This window comes from Mya arenaria, chromosome 3, assembly GCF_026914265.1.
Source record: "Mya arenaria isolate MELC-2E11 chromosome 3, ASM2691426v1".
NCBI classification, from domain to species: domain Eukaryota; kingdom Metazoa; phylum Mollusca; class Bivalvia; order Myida; family Myidae; genus Mya; species Mya arenaria.
Genome location: NC_069124.1, coordinates 30183550 through 30203576, shown reverse-complemented (window position 1 = coordinate 30203576; position 20027 = coordinate 30183550). Strand labels below are relative to the sequence as shown.

The following is a 20027-nucleotide window of genomic DNA, read 5'->3' as shown; positions in this document are numbered from 1 at the left end:
ACCTGATTAGTATGTTACTCATAGTAAATAAAATTAAATCATTTGGTATAAATTATTAAATATTAGATTATTACTGACATGGCACACAGAAAATCACAATAATGCTAGGTTACAGGTATCCAGGTTATACAAGATAGACATGCATGATATTTTCTGAAGCGAAAATGCAATAACTATGCAGTTGATAGTCACACTTGAAAATATTTAGCTACGGTGCTCTAAAGCAGAAAGGCTAGAACCATGGTACGTTGCACGTGCAAATCGTGTAACGTTTCGAATAACTTACACAGTTGAAATTTAATAACCATCTATTAGCACACTTGCAAATCATAAAATGGATCGATTATGAATTGCAGAAAGAGGTAAAGCAATCGGGCTTTTACAGACACGAATCGCAAATGAAAACGAAAAGCGGTAGAATCCTCACACACAAATTTCATTTTCAGTTTTGACTTATTTTACTCTGTTTCAAAATCTTTCAAAATAAAACCAGTCAAACAAACTTACAGTAAAAAAAGTTGACGGAGTACTTTTAAGTTTTGTTTATTTATTAAACTGATAACGCCTATACCCTTCCTTAGTTTTAAATTCAAATAGTCAATTAGGCCTAAAAAAAAATGTTTGGTTAGGGTTGCATCCTTCTCAAAAATAGGTAGGGTAGGTAGGCTTTTTTTTATTTTTTATTTTTTTATTTTTTTATTAGGCTTTATATAAGAATATCATTTTCATCATTGGAGAATGGTGTTAAAGCTATCTTCTGTATAAGCATTTAAGGTTTAAACTACATATTGAAAAGCAATTAAAAAAAACGAAATTTTTTTTTTTTTTTTTAGTTTTTCATTTTTTTTTCAAACTGACTATAAAAATGGTAGGGTCGGCGCCTATTCCGTAGGTAGGGTCGGGTAACCCGAACCAAATGTATTTTTTTTTAGGCCTTAGTAGACAATATGCTTCGGACATCGACTTAGATCAAGCAAGTTATGGTTTACACAAGCACGTGAACAATAAGTTACATGGCAATCTTTTACTCTGGAACAGTTGCCCTATATTTTAAAGGTGTTGCCCTTTCAATGTATCGTGTCTTCTTTTTCTTTTTTTCTCTCAAAACATTGCAATAAGAAAATATGACTAGAGGTCAAAATGCTTAACCCAGAACTTATCTCATTTAGCCTTCGTTTAAATGCTTGAAGTGTTGGTGCTGTTACAAAGACATGATTCCCCCCATTTAATAGTAGTTTGTGCGTTTGTTTTAATATTTGAGTTTATCAAGGTCTGCCCGCGCCCATTGGCTGCATTATGGCTTGACTCCGCCGTGACGCCATCACGACTTAAATTGTGTTTAAATACCATAAGTGACATGAGATAGAAGTGACAGCAATTCGCAGATCCGGGTGCGATACCCAGGCTCTTTGCGAAGAGACCTCTTGGGTCTTTAACGTGCTCGGTGTAAAGCAAGTTTCCTGTGTTGAACCAGTACTGAGTACACCACGTTTCCAAGCACTACCCTGTTAATGCCAAGCGCCAGGCAAGGGAGCTACTTGTACCAACTTTGAACGTATTTCGGGATGACGCGGCCCGGGATCGAACCCACGACCACCCGCTCCGTAGGCGGACGCCTTAACCACAAGGCCACGGAGACGAGTATTTTGTGCGGCTGCTTTAAAGTCTAAATATATCTACACCATGCCCTTCGTCCACGACCCGTGACCAATCGTCAGTGCATTCTATTAGTTTGATTGTACAAGAGTGTTTTACGGACTCAATATTAAAGTTCAGATATAGACAGTTTGCTATTCTCTAGATGATGTATACGTATGTGTTTACTTTGATCTCATCATGTTCCAGTATTTTACAGCGGATAGAAGCAATACATTTATATATTCTAATAAAATATCACTGACAAATGTTTAAAATCAATGGTGATTATTTACGGATTTTTTTCTATTCATAGACGGATGTAAATTTTGTGATTGTTTATCTCTCATAAAACATTTAAATAATTTCAATGGCTATGCGATTTTATAGGTTGGTCGATATATTATATAACACAACATTACTTCAATGCAAAACCACAGACAAATATGATCTAGGGCAAGATTTATGGTAAACTTATGATCAGTAGGATACACCAAGGCGATGATGCTATGTACAACAGTAATATGTATCATTGTCAAACCTTCATGTTTGATGAAATTGTATGAAAGGCCGCAGTAATTTCCAAGCCTTTTTTCGCATGTATTTTTTGTTCTACCACTTTCATGCTTGTAAACTATACTTAAAAACTTTCGCAAATGTTTATTTTAGGATTATTTAAATTACTTCAATATTACTGTGTTTTATATCTACGTTTATATATCGCACTGTATTGGCCTCTTAGTAATGTGCAAATCGAAGGGGAGAAATAGTGTACTGTAACCTTTCTTAGTTGATACAGTATAGTATTTTAGAACTCTCACTTTTCTCGAGATTAACCGAGATGTCAATATATCGCCATTTTGGAAATATCATGGCGCCAACATATTTTTATCGTTCCAAATATTTCCCGAGGATTGCATAATTAAACACTAATCGTAAAAGAATAACAGCGACATATCTTGTTGGTTTAAAGGCAGGTATTATACTAAATCAAACACACCGTCCAATTTTGTCTTAACTGAAAAAATAAAAATAAATGAAAAAAAAACTGATCAGAGGATGTTTATTCACTCGTTCAACCCTGATTTAATGGCCCTGAACTCACAAGTTAAAGTCACTTAATGTTTATGTCGCCTGTATAGTATGGTACACATACAGAGATCAAGTTGTCAGCTGTTGCAGTTGTCCATAACGTCGCTATTCAATATGAATTATGGTTGTTTCGTGACCTTTCAATTTTGGTTAATTGTAACCACTGTGTTGATTTATTCGTAACAGTTAAGAATCAATCAGTCTTATCAGAACCATTTGCGAAAATGTTGCTTATATGATTAAATGTCTTTGCATACAACATAAATTAATGACACTTAATATGATGGCCGTGTTTTATAAGTATATTTCTTATACATGTATATATATATATATATATATATATATATGAAGGTTAACTATTACAATTTGTACAAATATAAATATTAAAGTTGGAAATTAAATTTTGTAAATAATGTTAAACTCTAGCCACAATAATGCGCGTTTAGGAAACTTTTTTTAATGTTTGGATATTCATTTTGTTCCCTCAGCGCCACAAGTCAACTGATCCATACCAATGTAAAATATATTCTTCAACTGTAACGTTACGATCCAGTACTTAACACTTCACTGTTAAATAAAAACACAAAAGTTACACATTAATCATTATAAGCCAATACTTTTCTCTTATTACACTTAAGTGTTTAATGAAACACAAATTATTAGTCTAATTCAGATCTACTTCTGTCAACAAAGCATCGCCATTTTGGAACCATCTAGCAGGTGCCCGTTATCTTTTCGCTCAATATACATAGCGCTAGGATCTGTCATTCTTGGCTAGGAAAACACCAAGGGGGATATGGACACCTAGAGTCGCCAAATAAAAAATCATCAAACTCTGAAGCGGCTGTTTATATGGACTAGTTTAGCACCAAATTAAAAATGAGGAATTTAACCGTTTTAAGTAGACTTATAAAAAATCATGTTGTTTTTGCTCATTTGCTTATTTCTTCACATTAAAGAGAAGAATACCCATGTGACGTTACTTTTTTATATGATTATATTAATGTGTACTAGTTAGAATGGTTACAATACGACCAATTGATTGCGTTGCTGTTACGATTTTCCATTATTATCTTGTTTCTAACTAATTTGGAGGGGGGATTATTGATAAATTTCTTGAATGCAGTTATTCTAAATACTGTTGGTCTGGCGAAAATTGGTAGTCTCGGACTCCAAGACTCAAGTGTGGAGTCTTTAATAGCCCTGGACTCTATTTGACTCAAATATGGGGCTTCATACCTTGTTTGTGATGTATCAGTTTTCAAATTCTTTCACAAGGGTATATTCAAATACAAGTCAAACTGCTAATCGTAAATATTTGTCATTTCTGTTTCAGGTTAACAGTAAAACACAGTTCAAAATGCCACAGTCGAAAAGCAAAAGATCAAATGAAGAAAGTCCAGGTAATATAAAATAATAAACTAGTGAATTGTTTGTTTAATAATATTTTTAAAAAGTTAACTGATGAGCTTTTATCATTTACTTGTTTCGACTGGGATTGCTGACTTGTCAGTATTTTAGTTGTTTATACCCTGATAATAAACAGATATTGTAGGGTTTTTTATTTGCCTCTTCCAAGATATTTTACCAGTTCATACCTTGTAGGCTTGATTTGATTTCAACCCTTGTCGATAATAACAGATAAATATATCCCATGTTTAAATCCACTGCAGTAACTATTAGAGGGGTCAATATATTTAACAACCCAGCAAGGAAATTTCCAGGATAGTTGTTATTTATTAGGGTTTTTTTTCAACTTTAAAGGGACTGGTGGCCGGGCCCATTGAAAAACATTGTTTTGGCTAAAAGGGGAAAAATAATAACATTTTAAATATATTGCTAAATGTTAAGAGGTCAATGCTCCTCTGAAAACAATGTTTCGAAGGGGACTTTTTACCTGGGAAAAAATATAATCTTTGTTAGGAGCAGAATGAGGCCAAATTTCCAAAAAAGAGCAAAAAAACAACACTGATATTGTAGCAATTTCTTAACAGAGGTCAAGCTCGTTCATGAATGTTTAATGTTATTTTTAAAGATTACTGATTTATGCTCCCTTCACATACACATATTTATCTAATGAGTTTATTGCGAGTTAAAGCAATATTCCACGATTTGTTACTGACAAGACAAATTTCTCCGTGAATCCAATTCAGTGGTTATGTAACTTCTTCATTGTGCATGATATTTGCTTACAGAGCGCAGATCAAAGCGAAAGCGTGGCAATGAAGAGGAGGATGAGGAAGATCGGGAGAAGGAACCGGTGGCCAGTAAAGGTATAACCTGGGGCTTGGAAAATACAGTCTGGAGTGGGTCAGGGTTACTCATACAATAGCTATGATATTTGAATATTTTATTTTTTATTTTTTTTGAATCTTTATTTTGTTGACTGAGCCAGGAGCTAATTCTTCAGTGAAAAAATCCAGAAGGCTTTGTTAAACAGACAGAAGCCATGGTTTAGGCCTAATGAAATTATACTATGTATTAATACTCAGGTTAAACCATTATAATTGTATTTGTTACAGCGTCAAGCAGCAAGAAGGCGGCCGGCTATGGTGGGGCTGGTGCAGGTGGTACCCATAAACCAGCTGAGGTATGTTTCTACCACTCTCTGTTTGATAATGACAACCTTTCTGTACCAAACTTGGTTGATGGGCATAACATCAACAAATTCAATAATCAGTCTTAATGCTTGAGTAACATCCCTGAGTGACACCCCTTCAAATATGAAAGTTTGATAGAATTGACAATGGTCTCTTAAATTATTGACCACTACCATACACCACCATAAACAATTCTCCCACTTTTTCTTCTCTTTTTAAATACTTTTTTCCGAATAGAACCAAGAGACTTGAAAAGCAGCCCTCCCCCCCCCCCCCCCCCCCCCCCCTCACTTAAAATATACTCATGAACTAAGAAATGACATGAATATTTTAGATTAAAAAAGATTTTGGTAGTGCTGTTTGTTAATTGCAAATCTTACAATATCTAACTTTGTATGTCTACAGCTGTTCCGGAAGGATCTGATCAGTGCAATGAAGCTTGCTGACTCGGAGCAGTTGAACGCGGAAGACTATCTGCTGATAGCGGACACGTGGAGACAGGAGTGGGAACGAGGTGTGCAGGTTCCCGTCAACGCCACAGCCATTCTACCAGTTGTTAAACAGTGAGTGCACCAATACATTTTTTCTACCTACAAGCATTTACACATAAATTTTACTTTCATGTTATTTGAAAGGATTCACTCATGGTACAAGATACATAGACTTATGTTCTAATTCAGTTTAAGACATTAAGCTTTTTTCTTTCTTTTAACTTAATAATACTAGAATGAAGGTGCATATATTTGTCTGCAGATTTGTGGATTTCCGTGAATCTAATTGCTTCAAGGACCAAATAAAACAAAAATATAAATCATTTTTAAAAGACAGGAAATGCATTGAAACATAATTGTTTTAGTTAAGAGAATTTTATTTTATTCTTTTGGATTGTGACTGATGGAGAAATTTAGTCCAATTTTCAGTAAAAAAAGGAAACAATGCCCTGTTATTATAAAAGAATGTAAAAAAGTAAAATCCAAGACTTCTTCATTCTAATTTTCAGGGAAGTCACAGATAAACCTAAAAGTACAGGTGACTTCAAGATGCCGAAAAAGTTTCTTCATGCCCTGAAAGATGAGACGTACCAGTTAGGCCAGCATGAGTTAACAGGGATGTCACAGCTGTCCGAGCAGGTGGTCCGATATGACCTGGATGATCTGGATGTTGCCTGGCTTCAACTGCTAAATGAACAGCGGGTTGAGTGTGGTGAGTGTTTCATTTGATTTGGGATTTTTCTTTAGTTGGATATTTCATCTTGATAATTGTCATTTTATAAAAAATTGAAATCAAAGTGCTTTTATCACAGTTCTTTGATGCCACGGAAAGGCTTTAAAGAGACTAGACTCCAGATGGTACAATTGCCAAAATTGTCAAAAACTTACTCAAATTGGATATCGTTGTGTACATGCTCTTATTTGGCTGCATCACTGTCTGATGTATCACAGCGCTTACAACACGTATCTTTCACAGTTTTTGCGTATTTTTATTATTCATAATTTACAGTGTTTGTCTACCACGTAAATCCCAGTAAATTCAAGAAGTATTTATTTGCCGATTTTGGTACCATCTGGTGTCTATTCCTTTTTAAATACAAAAGGAAAATTTTAGATGTGACAGACTTTAGTCTGTTTGTAAACATAGGTCCTTATTGTATTTGTGTGTTACAGGTGATGCAGAGATCTTGGAGTGGACGATGGAGCGTGTGATTGAGGCCCTGGAAGCTCAGTGTCATGAAAACATGGACACAAAAAAGAAGACAGAGGAAGGCCTCGGCATTGAGTATGATGAGGATATTGTCTGTGAAATATGCCAGTCTGTAAGTATGCACCTAGTTGGTATTTCAGTCTTTCAGCTTTGCACAATTTTAAGTTTCTGTTAATAATTTTAAGTTTATGGTGAAATGTTAAAGAAAGGCTGAAGACAATTATATTCAGAGGTTTCAAAATGACCTGCTAGCAGGGTAAATAAGCCTCAAATAAGATTTAAGTTACTTAGCTTTTTTTGCTGCCCTTGTATAACCTGTGAGACGAGAGGCTTCATATCCCCGCCTCATCTCAGCCATTATCTTGCTACTTCAAACAATATATAATGCCTAAATATTGAAACATCTTCAGAAATGTTTACTAGTACCTCCAGATTATAGGATTTTCTATAAATATTAATTTACAACTTGAAAAACGATGTTTTTAGCTCATCTTGGAAAAAAGTCACGGTCTTACTGCCATCGTCATTGCAGTCATCGAAATTAGACTTTTGGATCAACAAGCCCAAATTATTATATTATTGCTTGGCATCAAATTTTTGAACAAGCCCTGCTATATAAAAATCAGAATTTGAGCAAGCCCGAAAGACATTTAACCAGTGCAGGGCTTGCGGGCTTGTGCTAATTTCGACCACTGTCATTGCAGTGCAAATTTTTTTAACCTTTGCCATGACTCTTAAAACTGTTGGATTTTTTTCAAATGGAACATAAGGGAAAACACATCCTAATAATGTTAAGCAATATCCATAACTCGTGCTTTAATAATTGTTGCGTTATGCCCCTTGTTGGATTGAAAACAATAGATGATCATTGGCACACGCTCTGTTGATGTTTGTGAAATCTCTCTTGATGATACAGTACACTCTGCTGCAAGTAGTCTGGCAATTTTCTTAATCAGATGGTAATTCTATTGCAGCCGGAGAGTGAAGATACGAATGAGATGGTGTTTTGTGATGGCTGTGATATTTGTGTGCATCAGGTGAGGATTTTGTATAGTTACACTATACACGGGTTCTGAACTACAGTGTCTGTGTCATATATTTTCCTTCTGAACTTGGTTATCTAGAGACAAGTGCAATTTGATGATTTTTTTTTTTAGCTGGTTCCTATTGTATTTAATCTTTAGCGATAAAATGAGTTTCTTTCTTAAAAAAACACTGGAAAGTACCTTGAAATGAATATAAATGAGTTTTGAAACAATTTAAAACGAGGTCTAAGCTCCTTTACATTGCTTTAGACATGAATCTTTTATACTTTAACAGAACTCCCCTCGCTGTTTTTCAGGATCAGTAATTATCAGCTGTTAGAACCCCCTGATTTCAATTTTCTTTGGATGAGACTCAATAATTAAAGCCAAATGCACACAAGAAAATGTTGATGATTGAAGTTTTTAGTTATTTCAAAGTTGGTTTTTCCTGCAGGCGTGTTACGGTATCCAGACAGTCCCTGAAGGCAGCTGGCTGTGTCGGACATGTGCCCTCGGTATCAAACCTACATGCATACTCTGTCCTAAAGTGGGCGGGGCCATGAAATCCACGAGGTAAGATACACAACAATTAAATATTTGATCAAAATAAATCTCATTAAGATTCATTCCTTCAGTTGAAAAAAGTTTCAAAGTCATTAAGACATTTACAAATAATTGTTGAGACTATTTAAATAATTCACATATTTTTTTTTTATTTTTTTGCGGGATATTTTTTGCATGTCTTTAATAATTCTCCCTTAAGTTTGATGAAGTGTTCATTCTGTGTCAAGAGTTTGTATCTAATTGTTGTGAAACTTGGTTAGAATACTTGTCTGCATGTTTTCTTGAACAATTATGAATATGAGTCATGTCAGGTCAAAAACTAGTTCAAATCTTGGGAGAAAAGAAAATCATTTCATAGATTCAGTAGTTTTTTTAGTTCTTGCATAAACCTATATTAAGTAATTGCTGTAGACATTTCTACAGATTTATGATTTTTGAAGTTTGTGAGCTACTGCGTTGTATGCAGTCATCAGTAAACAAGGCTGAATTCTTACATTTCTATTCAGCATAAAGCATAGTAACAAGCCTTGCTATAAGAAATTCAGAATTTGAGCAAGCCATACCAGTATGATGATGACACAATCATGTGTTAGGTGAGTACTAACAAACCATGTACTTTTCTAGGAGTGGAACCAAGTGGGCGCATGTGAGTTGTGCCATCTGGATCCCGGAGGTGACGATCGGCTGTGTGGAGAAGATGGAGCCAATAACAAAAATCTCCATGATTCCAGTATGTACTTACCTTCAACACGATTGTCTCGCATTTAGAATTCAGAAATGAACGTAGAGCATTTCACTGATGTTGTTAAGGCAAGTTTGACATAACAATGATTAATATATTCACTTGTATATTTTTCTCACAGTGATTGGATAATTACGAGGGATGGCATCGAGTGGTTAAGTTGGTACTCCAGTACTCGGACAATCGATCGCGTACTCGGGTACTTGTTGCCATCCCTAATAATAACTATATTCAACTTTTAAGCATTGATGGTAAAATTGATAAGTTTGAAAAGAATATGATGACATCAGTTTTTAAAACTTAGCAATATTTGCCGACAAAACTTTTTTGTTGAAAAAACTTCCCAAACTCTCCACTTCATATTAACAATGAATATGTATGAATTTTATGCTAGTCCTGAATCCAGGCGAGTCATTTGTCGGCTGTGCGGGAAGGAACGTTGCAGGGCGTATATATAGTGTTCAGTGAGGGCAAGTAGGACAGCCTTCCTTGTGACCTGTACCATCAATGACAATAAAGTCCCACCCCATCCTTACAATATATTATACTTTTTACTTGTCCTCAATACAGGCAAGTCGTTGGTCATTGGTCTGCTGTGTGTGTAAGGAACGATGCGGGGCATGTATACAGTGTTCAGTAAAGGCCTGTAAGACTGCCTTCCATGTGACCTGCGCCATCGATGACAAACTGGAAATGAAAACCGTATTGGTCCAGGAGAAAAATACAGAAGATGTGAAACTCAAGGTATTGTTTGGTTATATGATGTTCCGCAGCCAATTGTATATAAATTTAAAAAGGCCTAGAAAAAAACACATTTGGTTTGGGTTACCCGATCCTACCTACGAAAAAGGCATCTTTTTAGTCAATTGGTAAAAAAAATCAGTGTGTTTTATATGTAGTTTAAAATCTTTAAACCACTATAGAGAAGATTATTTTAACACCATTCTTCAATGATTACAATATTATAAACGTTCTTTCATCAAGCCTAATAAAAAAGCTCACCTACCCTACCTGTTTTTGAAAAGGATGTAACTCTAATCAAACCATTCAAAAAGAAATTGCCTAAGTTTTGCACATTTTATCTTTTGGTAAGTGTGCACATTTAAATAATTTGGTTAATAGTAAATAGTAATTATTGGATAAATATTGACCAATCAGTTGACATTTTGGCTAACTTTGACCAAATCATATCATTAATCTGTTGTGTATAAATGGCTGTAGTTGGCATACTGAGTGATTATTTATGAGTATAACAAATGAGTTTGACCTTTTATTTCTCACTTGAGCACACTTCTCTGGTATGTACGCTGAGTGAGCTTTTAAGATTTTAGGCAAATTGTTTTCAAACACAGCAGTAAGGATTTAGGATGGATTTTCCCTGTATGGCTTTTGTAAATCCTTTAAAAAACAACAACAACAGTGTGTTTCTAAAACCTACACCCTTTCATAACACTTTATCCAAAACCCTACAATACTTGTGTGTGTAGCAAAAGTGGTAACTGTTTTATAAATGTTGAGGTATGCTCAATATATAAAAAATTAAATATTAAGCATACCACTGATTTTTAGCTCACCTGAGCACTTCGTGCTCACTATTGTGATCGCCCTGTGTCCGTAGTCTCTGTCGTCAACAATTTGACTGTTAACACTCTAGAAGTCACAATTTGGGCACTATCTTAATGAAAATTGGTCAGAATATTACCCTCAATAAAATCTTGGATGAGTTCGATATTGGGTCATCTGGGGTTAAAAACTAGGTCACCAGGTCAAATTAAAGGAAAAGCTTGTTAACACTATAGAGGTCACATTTATGACTGTATCTTGAGGAAACTTGGTCAGAATGTTAATATTAATACTCTCCAGGTCAAGTTCGATTCTGGGTCATGTGCGGGCAAATACCAGGTCACCTGGTCAAATTGAAGGAAAATCTTGTTAACACTCTAGAGGTCACATTTACATTGATTGTATCTTCATGAAAGTTGGTCAGAATGTTTATATAAGTAATCTCTAGGTCAAGTTTAAATCTGGGTCATGTGCCGTCAAAACTAGGTCACCAGGTCAAATCATTGGAAAAGCTTGTTAGCACTCTAGAGGTCACATTTAGGACAGTATGTTCATGAAACTTAGTCAGAATGTTAATATTTATTAGCTCTAGGCCACGTTCGAATCTGGGTCATGTGCGGTCAAAAACTAGGTCACCATGTCAAATGAAAGGAAAAGCTTGTTAACACTCTAGAGGTCACATTTATAAAGGTTTCTTCATGAAAGTTGGTCAGAATGTTTACATTAATTATCTCTAAGTCAAGTTTAAAACTGGGTCATGTGCGGTCAAAAACTAGGTCATAAGGTTAAATCATAGGAAATCTTGTTAGCACTCTAGAGGTCACATTTATGATGTATCATCGTGAATTTTGGTCAGAATGTTTATATTGATTACCTCTAGGCCAAGTTTGAATCTGGGTCATGTTCAGTCAAAAACAAGGTCACCAGGTCAAATTTAAGAAAAAGCTTTATAACACTCTAGAGGTCACATTTATAACTGTATCTTAATGAAAGTTGGTCAGAATTTTTATATTAGTAATCTCTAAGTCAAGTTTAAATCAAGGTCAATTGTGGTCAAAAACTAAATGATTAGGTCAAATCATAGGGAAAGCTTGTTAGCACTCTAGAGGTGACATTTATGACTGTTTGTTCATGAAACTTAGTCAGAATGTTTATATTGGTTAGCTCTAGGTCAAGTTCAAATCTGGATCATATGCGGTCAAAAACTAGGTCACCAGGTCAAATTTAAGGAAAAGCTTGTTAACACTCTAGAGGTCACATTTATAAATGTTTCTTTATGAAAGTTGGTCAGAATGTTTATATTAATAATCTCTAAGTCAAGTTTAAATCTGGGTCATGTGCGGTCAAAATCTAGGCCATTAGGTCACATTTATGACTGTATGCCCATGAAACTTAGTCAGAATCTTTATATTGATTAGCTCTAGGCCAGGTTTGAATCTGGGTCATGTGCGGTCCAAAACTAGGTCACCAGGTCAAATAATAGGAAAAGTATTTTAACACTCTAGAGGCCACATTTATGACCATATGTTCATCGAACGAGATCAGAATGTTATTGTTGATGATCTTTGTTGGATCAGGTGAGCGATTCAGGGCCTTCAGGGCCCTCTTGTTTCTTCGGAAGCTGCTATTTATTTTACTCCTCATTACTTTTATCAAATCTGCCTGTAGATGCAAGTGTAAGTATTGTATCATCTGATTGCAGGCATATTGTCCAAAACACAGCAAGAAGCGAGATCGACACGGCTCAGAATCTGAACCAGACTCCCCAAGGAAGTCGGTGAATGGGTCTCCGTTGAAGGAATGTCACATGACAGAGGAAGAGAAGGCAACACTAAGAGCTGAAAGGTGAGTATCTACCTACAAAGCATAGATATATCCATACATGAGCGTCGTTCAATAAATAAATTTTCAAGAATTTATAAAAATAGGCCGGAAATTGGCCCCCACAAGAAAAACGGCTACACAATATGGAGTTAAGACCTGAGAGAATATCTTCTTAGTTAATATTCAATATGGAACTTATCTGATGAGCATGATTCATTGATTATACCCCCACAAACGAAGTTTGAGGGGGTATATAAGAGTTAGCTTGTCGGTCGGTCTGTCGGTTTTCATGGTTTCCGGACGATAACTCATGAAAGGCTAGACAGATTTGAACAATTTTTGGTACACAGGTGTAACATCAGAAGATACAGGTCAAGTTCGATATTGGGGCTGGTGGGGCCAAGGTTAAGGTCATTGTTACTAAAAATAGAATAACGGTTTCCGGACGATAACTCATGAAAGGCTAGACAGATTTGAACAATTTTTGGTACACAGGTGTTACATCAGAAGATACAGGTCAAGATCGATATTGGGGCTGGTGGGGCCAAGGTCATTGTTACTAAAAATAGAAAAATGGTTTCCAGATGATAACTCATGAAAAGCTTGACAGATTTGAACAATTTTTGGTACACAGGTGTAACATCAGAAGATACAGGTCAAGTTCGATATTGGGGCTGGTGGAGCCAAGGTCAAGGTCACTGTTACTAAAAATAGAAAAACGGTTTCCGGACGATAACTCATGAAAGGCTAGACAGATTTGAACAATTTTTGGTACACAGGTGTAACATCAGAAGATACAGTTTGGTACACAGGTGTAACATCAGAAGATATAGGTCAAGTTCGATATTGGGGCTGGTGGGGCCAAGGTCAAGGTCACTGTTACTAAAAATTAGGGATGCAAACGAATGGGAAAATTGATATTCGAATATTCGGTTATTCTTTCGATCGAATATTCGAATATTCGATTAACAAAATTAATATTTAAGAAATGTAGTTAACTACTATTATTATTCTCTACATTTATAGCCGGGGCTTTTGCCATAGCCGGTACACGCGACGGACCCTGATAAATCCAACAAAAAGCAAAATATTTTGAACAAATAAAAAGCCAAATTAATTTCAATTCCACAGCATTCATATTTGCCAAAAAAAACATGATCGTAAATTCCCGGTCGAATGTCGTGATCACCAACGGAGGGTCTTTCCGTAAGACGAGAGCCTCGTTCTGGGATTGATCTCTACTTAATATATCTATGTAAAAACGAAAATGACCCTGAATTTTGACTCATCTATTGTACAACATTATCCTAAAACGCTATACTATACAGTTACATTTCATCACACGAGCGACATTTTGAAACATGGAAGATAGTTTAGAGCACATAACTAGCACATGTCATTCATATTATTACGGCGATTTGAGCTATATTGCACAACTTAATTGGCAGCCATGACACCACTTTGGTTGCTGTTTCCGTATATCTTTTATTGGCATGGTCATTAAAATTTACCGAAAATAATTGTTTGATGTCACTTGTCTAATAGCCATTTTTCGTAAATTTACGGGTACTGTTTATATAGTCGCCGACGATATGTCCCTTATTAACATGTGACACGTGTATAGTGTCATAGCGTTCACGCCCCTGGCATAAGGGATCAGTCGTTGTAAAAAGACAAGTGAATAAATACAACAACACAGTTGTAGGCAAAAGGTTTATTTGTTATCAAACAAAAAAAACATCGAATATTCGAATACCGATTTTGACATTCGAATATCAAACGTTCGATCGAATATTCGAATATTCGTTTGCATCCCTACTAAAAATAGAAAAACGGTTTCCGGACGATAACTCATGAAAGGCGTGACAGATTTGAACAATTTTTGGTACACAGGTGTAACATCAGAAGATACAGGTCACGATCGATATTGGGGCTGGTGGGGCCAAAGTCAAGGTCACTGTTACTATAAATAGAAAAACGGTTAAACCTTGGAGTTATGGCCTCTTTTCAAAGGAATGGTTTGCCATTCCTGTGTCCAGGCAGCATTTGGAGGTATTCGTCACTCCTGTGACAGCTCTAGTTTGAGTTTGTATTATCACTTATTATCTGTACAACACAATCCACTAAGCTGCACCACTCTTAAGTTTCATCACCCCTGTTGTTGAATGGAATTTGTCCAAAAATTGAAGATGAGTACAAACTGCAGTTACAATATGAATGTTGTATTTTCAGGCTGGAGAGACTAGAGGATGAGTTTTACATGCTGGTCAGTTTCCCCGAGGTGGCCCGGCTGCTCGATCTCAGCGAGGAGGCAGTCAACCTCATCTACGTCTACTGGAAATTAAAGAGAAGGGTATGACTCACATAGTTCTAGCTTACTGTTGTAAAGAACTATTAAAGGCACTAGACACCAGATGGTCCCAAAATCAGCAATCGGCAAATACAGTATTTCCCCCCAAAAAACCTAGCCTTGTCATTACTAGCTAGAATGTGGACGAAAATACATCAAATTATTTTACAAGATTTCAGGAACAAACGCAAGTGTCATGTTGTCTCATACGCTATCACAGCCAAGTTTCCTGGTTATAAATAGCTTGGGAATGGTTTGGCAAGTCACTTGATTGTTTCACAAACTAACACCAGTCAAACTCATTTAAGCCAAGGAGCTGTCATTTCAGCAGTGGTAATCTCTTTTGAAACTCCATCAATCACCATCATCACCAAGTGTGTACATTAAGCATGTGAATAACCTGACATTAATTTTTAACTTGCTGGGTAGACAAACCCAGAAGATTTTGAATTGGAAAAAAAACGCATAAATTGTGAAAGATAAATGTGTTGTAAGAGACGTGGTACATCAATAAGTGAGATTCAATGCATTATACACAATGATATCAATTTTATGTAATTTTTTGCCAATTTTCTTTTTTTCTTGCATTTGTTTCATCGGGTGTCTAGTCACTTTAAAGTCCAATGACTTTGTATATATGAATGTTTTTCAGCACTAAGATCTTTTAGTAGTTAAAGCCCAATTCAACAAATGACAAAGATATATGTTGCCTCTTTTGGTTTTAAGATAACTAGTTTTCACATGCATTTAAAAATTATGTGAAAAATGTTAAACAAAGCCAGTACAATTTTATTTCATCATTAAAGTATGAAGGTTGTTTTTATAACAATTGTTGAAGTTTTGTGTTGATGGTATGTTGTGGATTCCAGACTCAGTTTAACCGCGCCCTGCTCACCCCAAAGACAGAGGAGGCGGACCTGCTGGAGAAGCAGCAGGAAGACAGCCTTGTGGCTCGCATGAAGATGTTTGTACATCTCAGACAGGACCTAGAAAGGGTATGCTTCATACAATCATAAACATGACTATTCTTGTTGATAAACAGCATGATAATTGCAATAAACTATTAAAAAGTTATTGTTTTGGTCACCTGGTGAAGTATATTGCTATCTTTCTCTGAAATTAACAACTGTTTTCTGTATATTGTTTATACATCAATATATTTTTAATGCATCAGGATACTGTTCATTAAGGATTATTAAGTTGATCTCATATAAACTTGTATAATAAGGCAACAAAACAATGTTAACCTATGGGTATTTCATGTCTGAAAATTACAATCATGTTTGCAAATTCCTGAATAATCAAGACCATACTTCTGATTTTAGTGTCTTGCCAGTTGTAAGACTGTTAAAATATGGGTACTCAAATATGGATACTTTGATTTGAATTTTGTCTTGATGAATGTTGCATTTAATTGGAACTTTTAAATTTCAGGTCAGGAACCTGTCATACATGATCAGTAGGCGAGAAAAGATGAAACGCCAGTTCAATGCTGCAAGAGAAAGTGTTTTTTATGCTGCTCTAGAAGTGTTGACTGATAAAACTCTCAACCTTCCAACTCGGGAAGTGGAGAAAATTGTGAGAACTTACAAAGATATACCTCCTCCTTACGCACCTTTAAGTAGTACAGTAAAGGCTGCTTCATCCAGCGCAAGACGACCCAGTCAGGCATTAAGGGCATCTGTGGATGTTGAGGAATCCATGGACATCAAGCAGGACTCTGAGACAGAAAGTGTTTCCATGGTGACTGTGAAGCCAAGATCTGCTCGAGTAAAGCAAAGGAGAAGAAAGTCAGTAGACAGTCAAAGCAAGTCTGATGATCTCAATAGTGCCAACGTTAAAACTGAAAAGGTTGAGAGAAGTGAAGGAAGCGAATGTGATGGTGTTGCTATAGATATGGATGATACTTTAGTAAATGATCCCCTTTCCAATGAAGCGGAAAATGTGACTAGTGTGCAATCTTCTGGTGAAATAAGGAAAGAGGTTAGAAAAAGTGTTGGTAGGCCAAGAAAGCAACCAAAACCGGGTGAAGTTACTAATACTGAATCAGATAAAAAGGCAGCTACAACTGACTCAGATATAAAGACAGTTACTAAAAAGACTCGTAATAAGTCTGGACTACCTGATTCTGTTGACCAAGAATCCTTAGACAAGCCAGAGAAAGTAGAACTGGTTAATGTTAAAGATGAAGAGGACGTTGAGTCAAAGACGACATCATTAAAGAGAGAAAGAAGGGCATCAGCGGTACAACTTACAGAAAAAGAAAAGGAAGACCTGGCAGAAAGGTTTCCAAGCTCAAAGAATGTTTCAGACCGTGTAAAAGCTGAGTTGACTGGTTATTTGAAAAATAATAAGCTAGTGGTCAACAACAGATTAAGACAAAAAGTGCAATCTGCTTTGTTAAATGGCAAAAGGAGAAACAGATTAGGAAATGGGATTATTGTTGACCATTCACAGAGCAAACTGGACTCGTTCTTTGTAAAATCCCCGCCTTCCTGTGATCCTGACTCTTACAAAAGTCCAGGCAAAAATGTATCCCGAGTGCTCAATGAACTTTCACCGACTAGAGATATACTAGAGGCTAATAATATAGAGAGAACCAATCTTTTACGAGGTGGGATGAAATCGACTGAATGTCAGACTCCTCAAAATGGAAATACATCAAATAGACAATCTCCAGCATTATCAGAGAAGAGCTTTGATGGTTTATCATTAGGTTCATCTTCTGCAAGAAGCAGACAGCGAGTGGACAGTGTTGGGGCAGCCAGTGTGAAAGATGGAGATTCCCGTAGACTAACTAAAAGCCGCGAATCAACTCCTGACAGTGTAGCGAGTAGTGTTAGAAGTTTTAGTAGCTACAAACGAAAGACTCAGGAGGAGGCAAGAACAAGGACTCGGTCTAACACTTCCATAGGGAAAGATTCAGATTCTGAGGCAGAAAATTTCTATGACAGTAAAAGAGTGAAAAGATAATATTTATTTATTTGTTAAAAACTTGTGCAGCTCAGCCCAATTTCTCGAAAATTTTTAAGGCGTGACAAGATTTAAGTATCTTATTTCATTTCACTAAATAACTGACTTAAACTTAATTTTACGAAGGTAAACATGGCTTACGCTCTTACGGTGATAATCGCTAGATAAATCCTGTTAAAAGTCATAAAAAAAGAATGAGAATATTTCACAAATTTTTCCAAACAGAAATAGTGTGCTTCAGAGCTTGATCCTGTTATAAGGGACTTAAGATGTTTCGAGAAATTTGGGCCAGGGGTGGTATTTATAAATATTCTTAAGTCATTTCTTAACTGAAAGTGACTCCTTCAAAGTCAAATCCAAAGGAATACATGTATAAGTGTTTTTACATTAAAGTATGTTTGTTTTTTTCAAGATATTATATTAGTATCTCTTTAGTTTTATGAAATAAAAACTTCAGAATTTCCAAAATTCATTATTTGCATTGACCTTCTTGAAAAAAAACATACCTTAATATTAAAAACACTTATACATTCCTTTGGATTTGACTTTGGAAGTTTTAAGATATTGAGTTAGGAAATGACGTACCCATGCTTCATGAATACAGCCCCAGACCTCGTTAACTTAACACTTTATGATACTTCCAAGTACCAGGTACACTTTATATAGCCATTGTTATTTGTTGAATAGATGCCTTCATACAAGTCCCAACTAGAGGCACAAAGCACCATCAGGGCCAATTGCTACAAACAGTCTTAAGTCTGAACCCAAACTCAACACTCAAAACACCATCTGCATCTTGATGTAACTTTCCGTCTAGCAAAGCATTGGTGGTGAACTTGGCTGAATTATATTAATTTGGAAGTTTTGCCAATTTTTACATATATTTGGTAAAATAAATGGAATAAAGATGATATTGTGTTTCTTTGTGTTTCTCAGTCTAGACTCCGACATGAGACTGTTCGTAACCAGAAGCCCAGGTCCATTAAGATTCTGTACAAGACATTTGATATCATAATTTTGTTTTAGACTTCCAATAGTACTGAATACTGGAATTAGTAATAAAAATATCCTTATAGTTCAATAGCCCCATTTTCAATGGTATCACTATCTCATTATATGTACAAATTTCAGAATGAATAATGTTATTACGAGTACTTTAAATAATTGGGATTTAAACAGGCCTCCATTGAGCACATTTGTGGTAAAAAAAAACAATATCTCAAAATAAGAACGAAAGAACACATGTAAGAAATAACTGAGAAAGATAAATGCACAAGTTTCCTGTTTAGAAAAATCAATCCAGTGTTTTAAGAAAATCAGACTTGTGAAATGAATTTGGCACTAGTGAAATTTAGATGAAATACGATTTCAGAACTGAATACTTACACTTGCAGTGTTGTCATTTCTACATTTGAAATCTGTATAAAACTGTTGATGATGTGCTTAGCCTTGCTTATTTTTGTTGAAGTGAATCATCTATATAAACCGTTTTTTGGCTTGGTAAAAAAGTTTTGGCTTGGCTTTTGTTGTGTTTTGTTCTTTTCAATAAAAAAAATGTCTGGGTATTGACAGCCTTGGTCACGTTGTCGTTTGGTGCATAAACAATAACCTGGGTAGTTACTTAAACAATTACAGATTTACAAAAGAAAATTGGTTCACATGTTGCCAGAGGTAATGTGCACAAGTACAGCAAAGCCCACAACTCTGGTCCCATTTTCTCAAAACTTCTTAAGTCCCTTATAACAGGATTAAGCTAAGCTCACTATTTTTGGTGTTCAATAAATTGCATAATATTAACTTCTTTAAGAGTTTTTATACTTTAGATAGGAGTTATCATTATGATAATCACAGGAAAACATTTTTCATTTATCAAAAATCAATTTAAGTATGTATTTTGGCTTATTCAAATAAGCTACTCAAGCCTGTTAAGCTTAAGAAGTTTCGAGAAATTGGGGCCA

At 35.6% G+C, this 20027-nt stretch overlaps 1 protein-coding gene across 2 annotated transcripts; it reads left to right on the top strand.

Annotated features, from left to right (window-relative positions):
- The first annotated feature begins 2472 nt into the window (after positions 1-2472).
- Positions 2473-18982, top strand: LOC128228136 (protein Jade-3-like). 2 transcript variants are annotated; one of them, XM_052939264.1, is made up of 15 exons: positions 2473-2608; positions 4064-4130; positions 4923-5000; positions 5250-5317; positions 5733-5890; positions 6328-6530; positions 6992-7140; positions 8003-8065; positions 8508-8626; positions 9242-9347; positions 9930-10103; positions 12625-12767; positions 14979-15099; positions 15966-16091; positions 16531-18982. In XM_052939264.1, exons 2-15 carry the CDS (start codon positions 4088-4090, stop codon positions 18067-18069), a joined length of 3090 nt encoding a protein of 1029 aa, XP_052795224.1. In that variant the 5' UTR covers positions 2473-2608; positions 4064-4087; the 3' UTR covers positions 18070-18982. The 2 variants fall into 2 exon arrangements, with proteins under 2 accessions (XP_052795224.1, XP_052795225.1); XM_052939265.1 differs by having other exon boundaries at positions 2493-2612.
- Positions 18983-20027: the final 1045 nt, after the last annotated feature.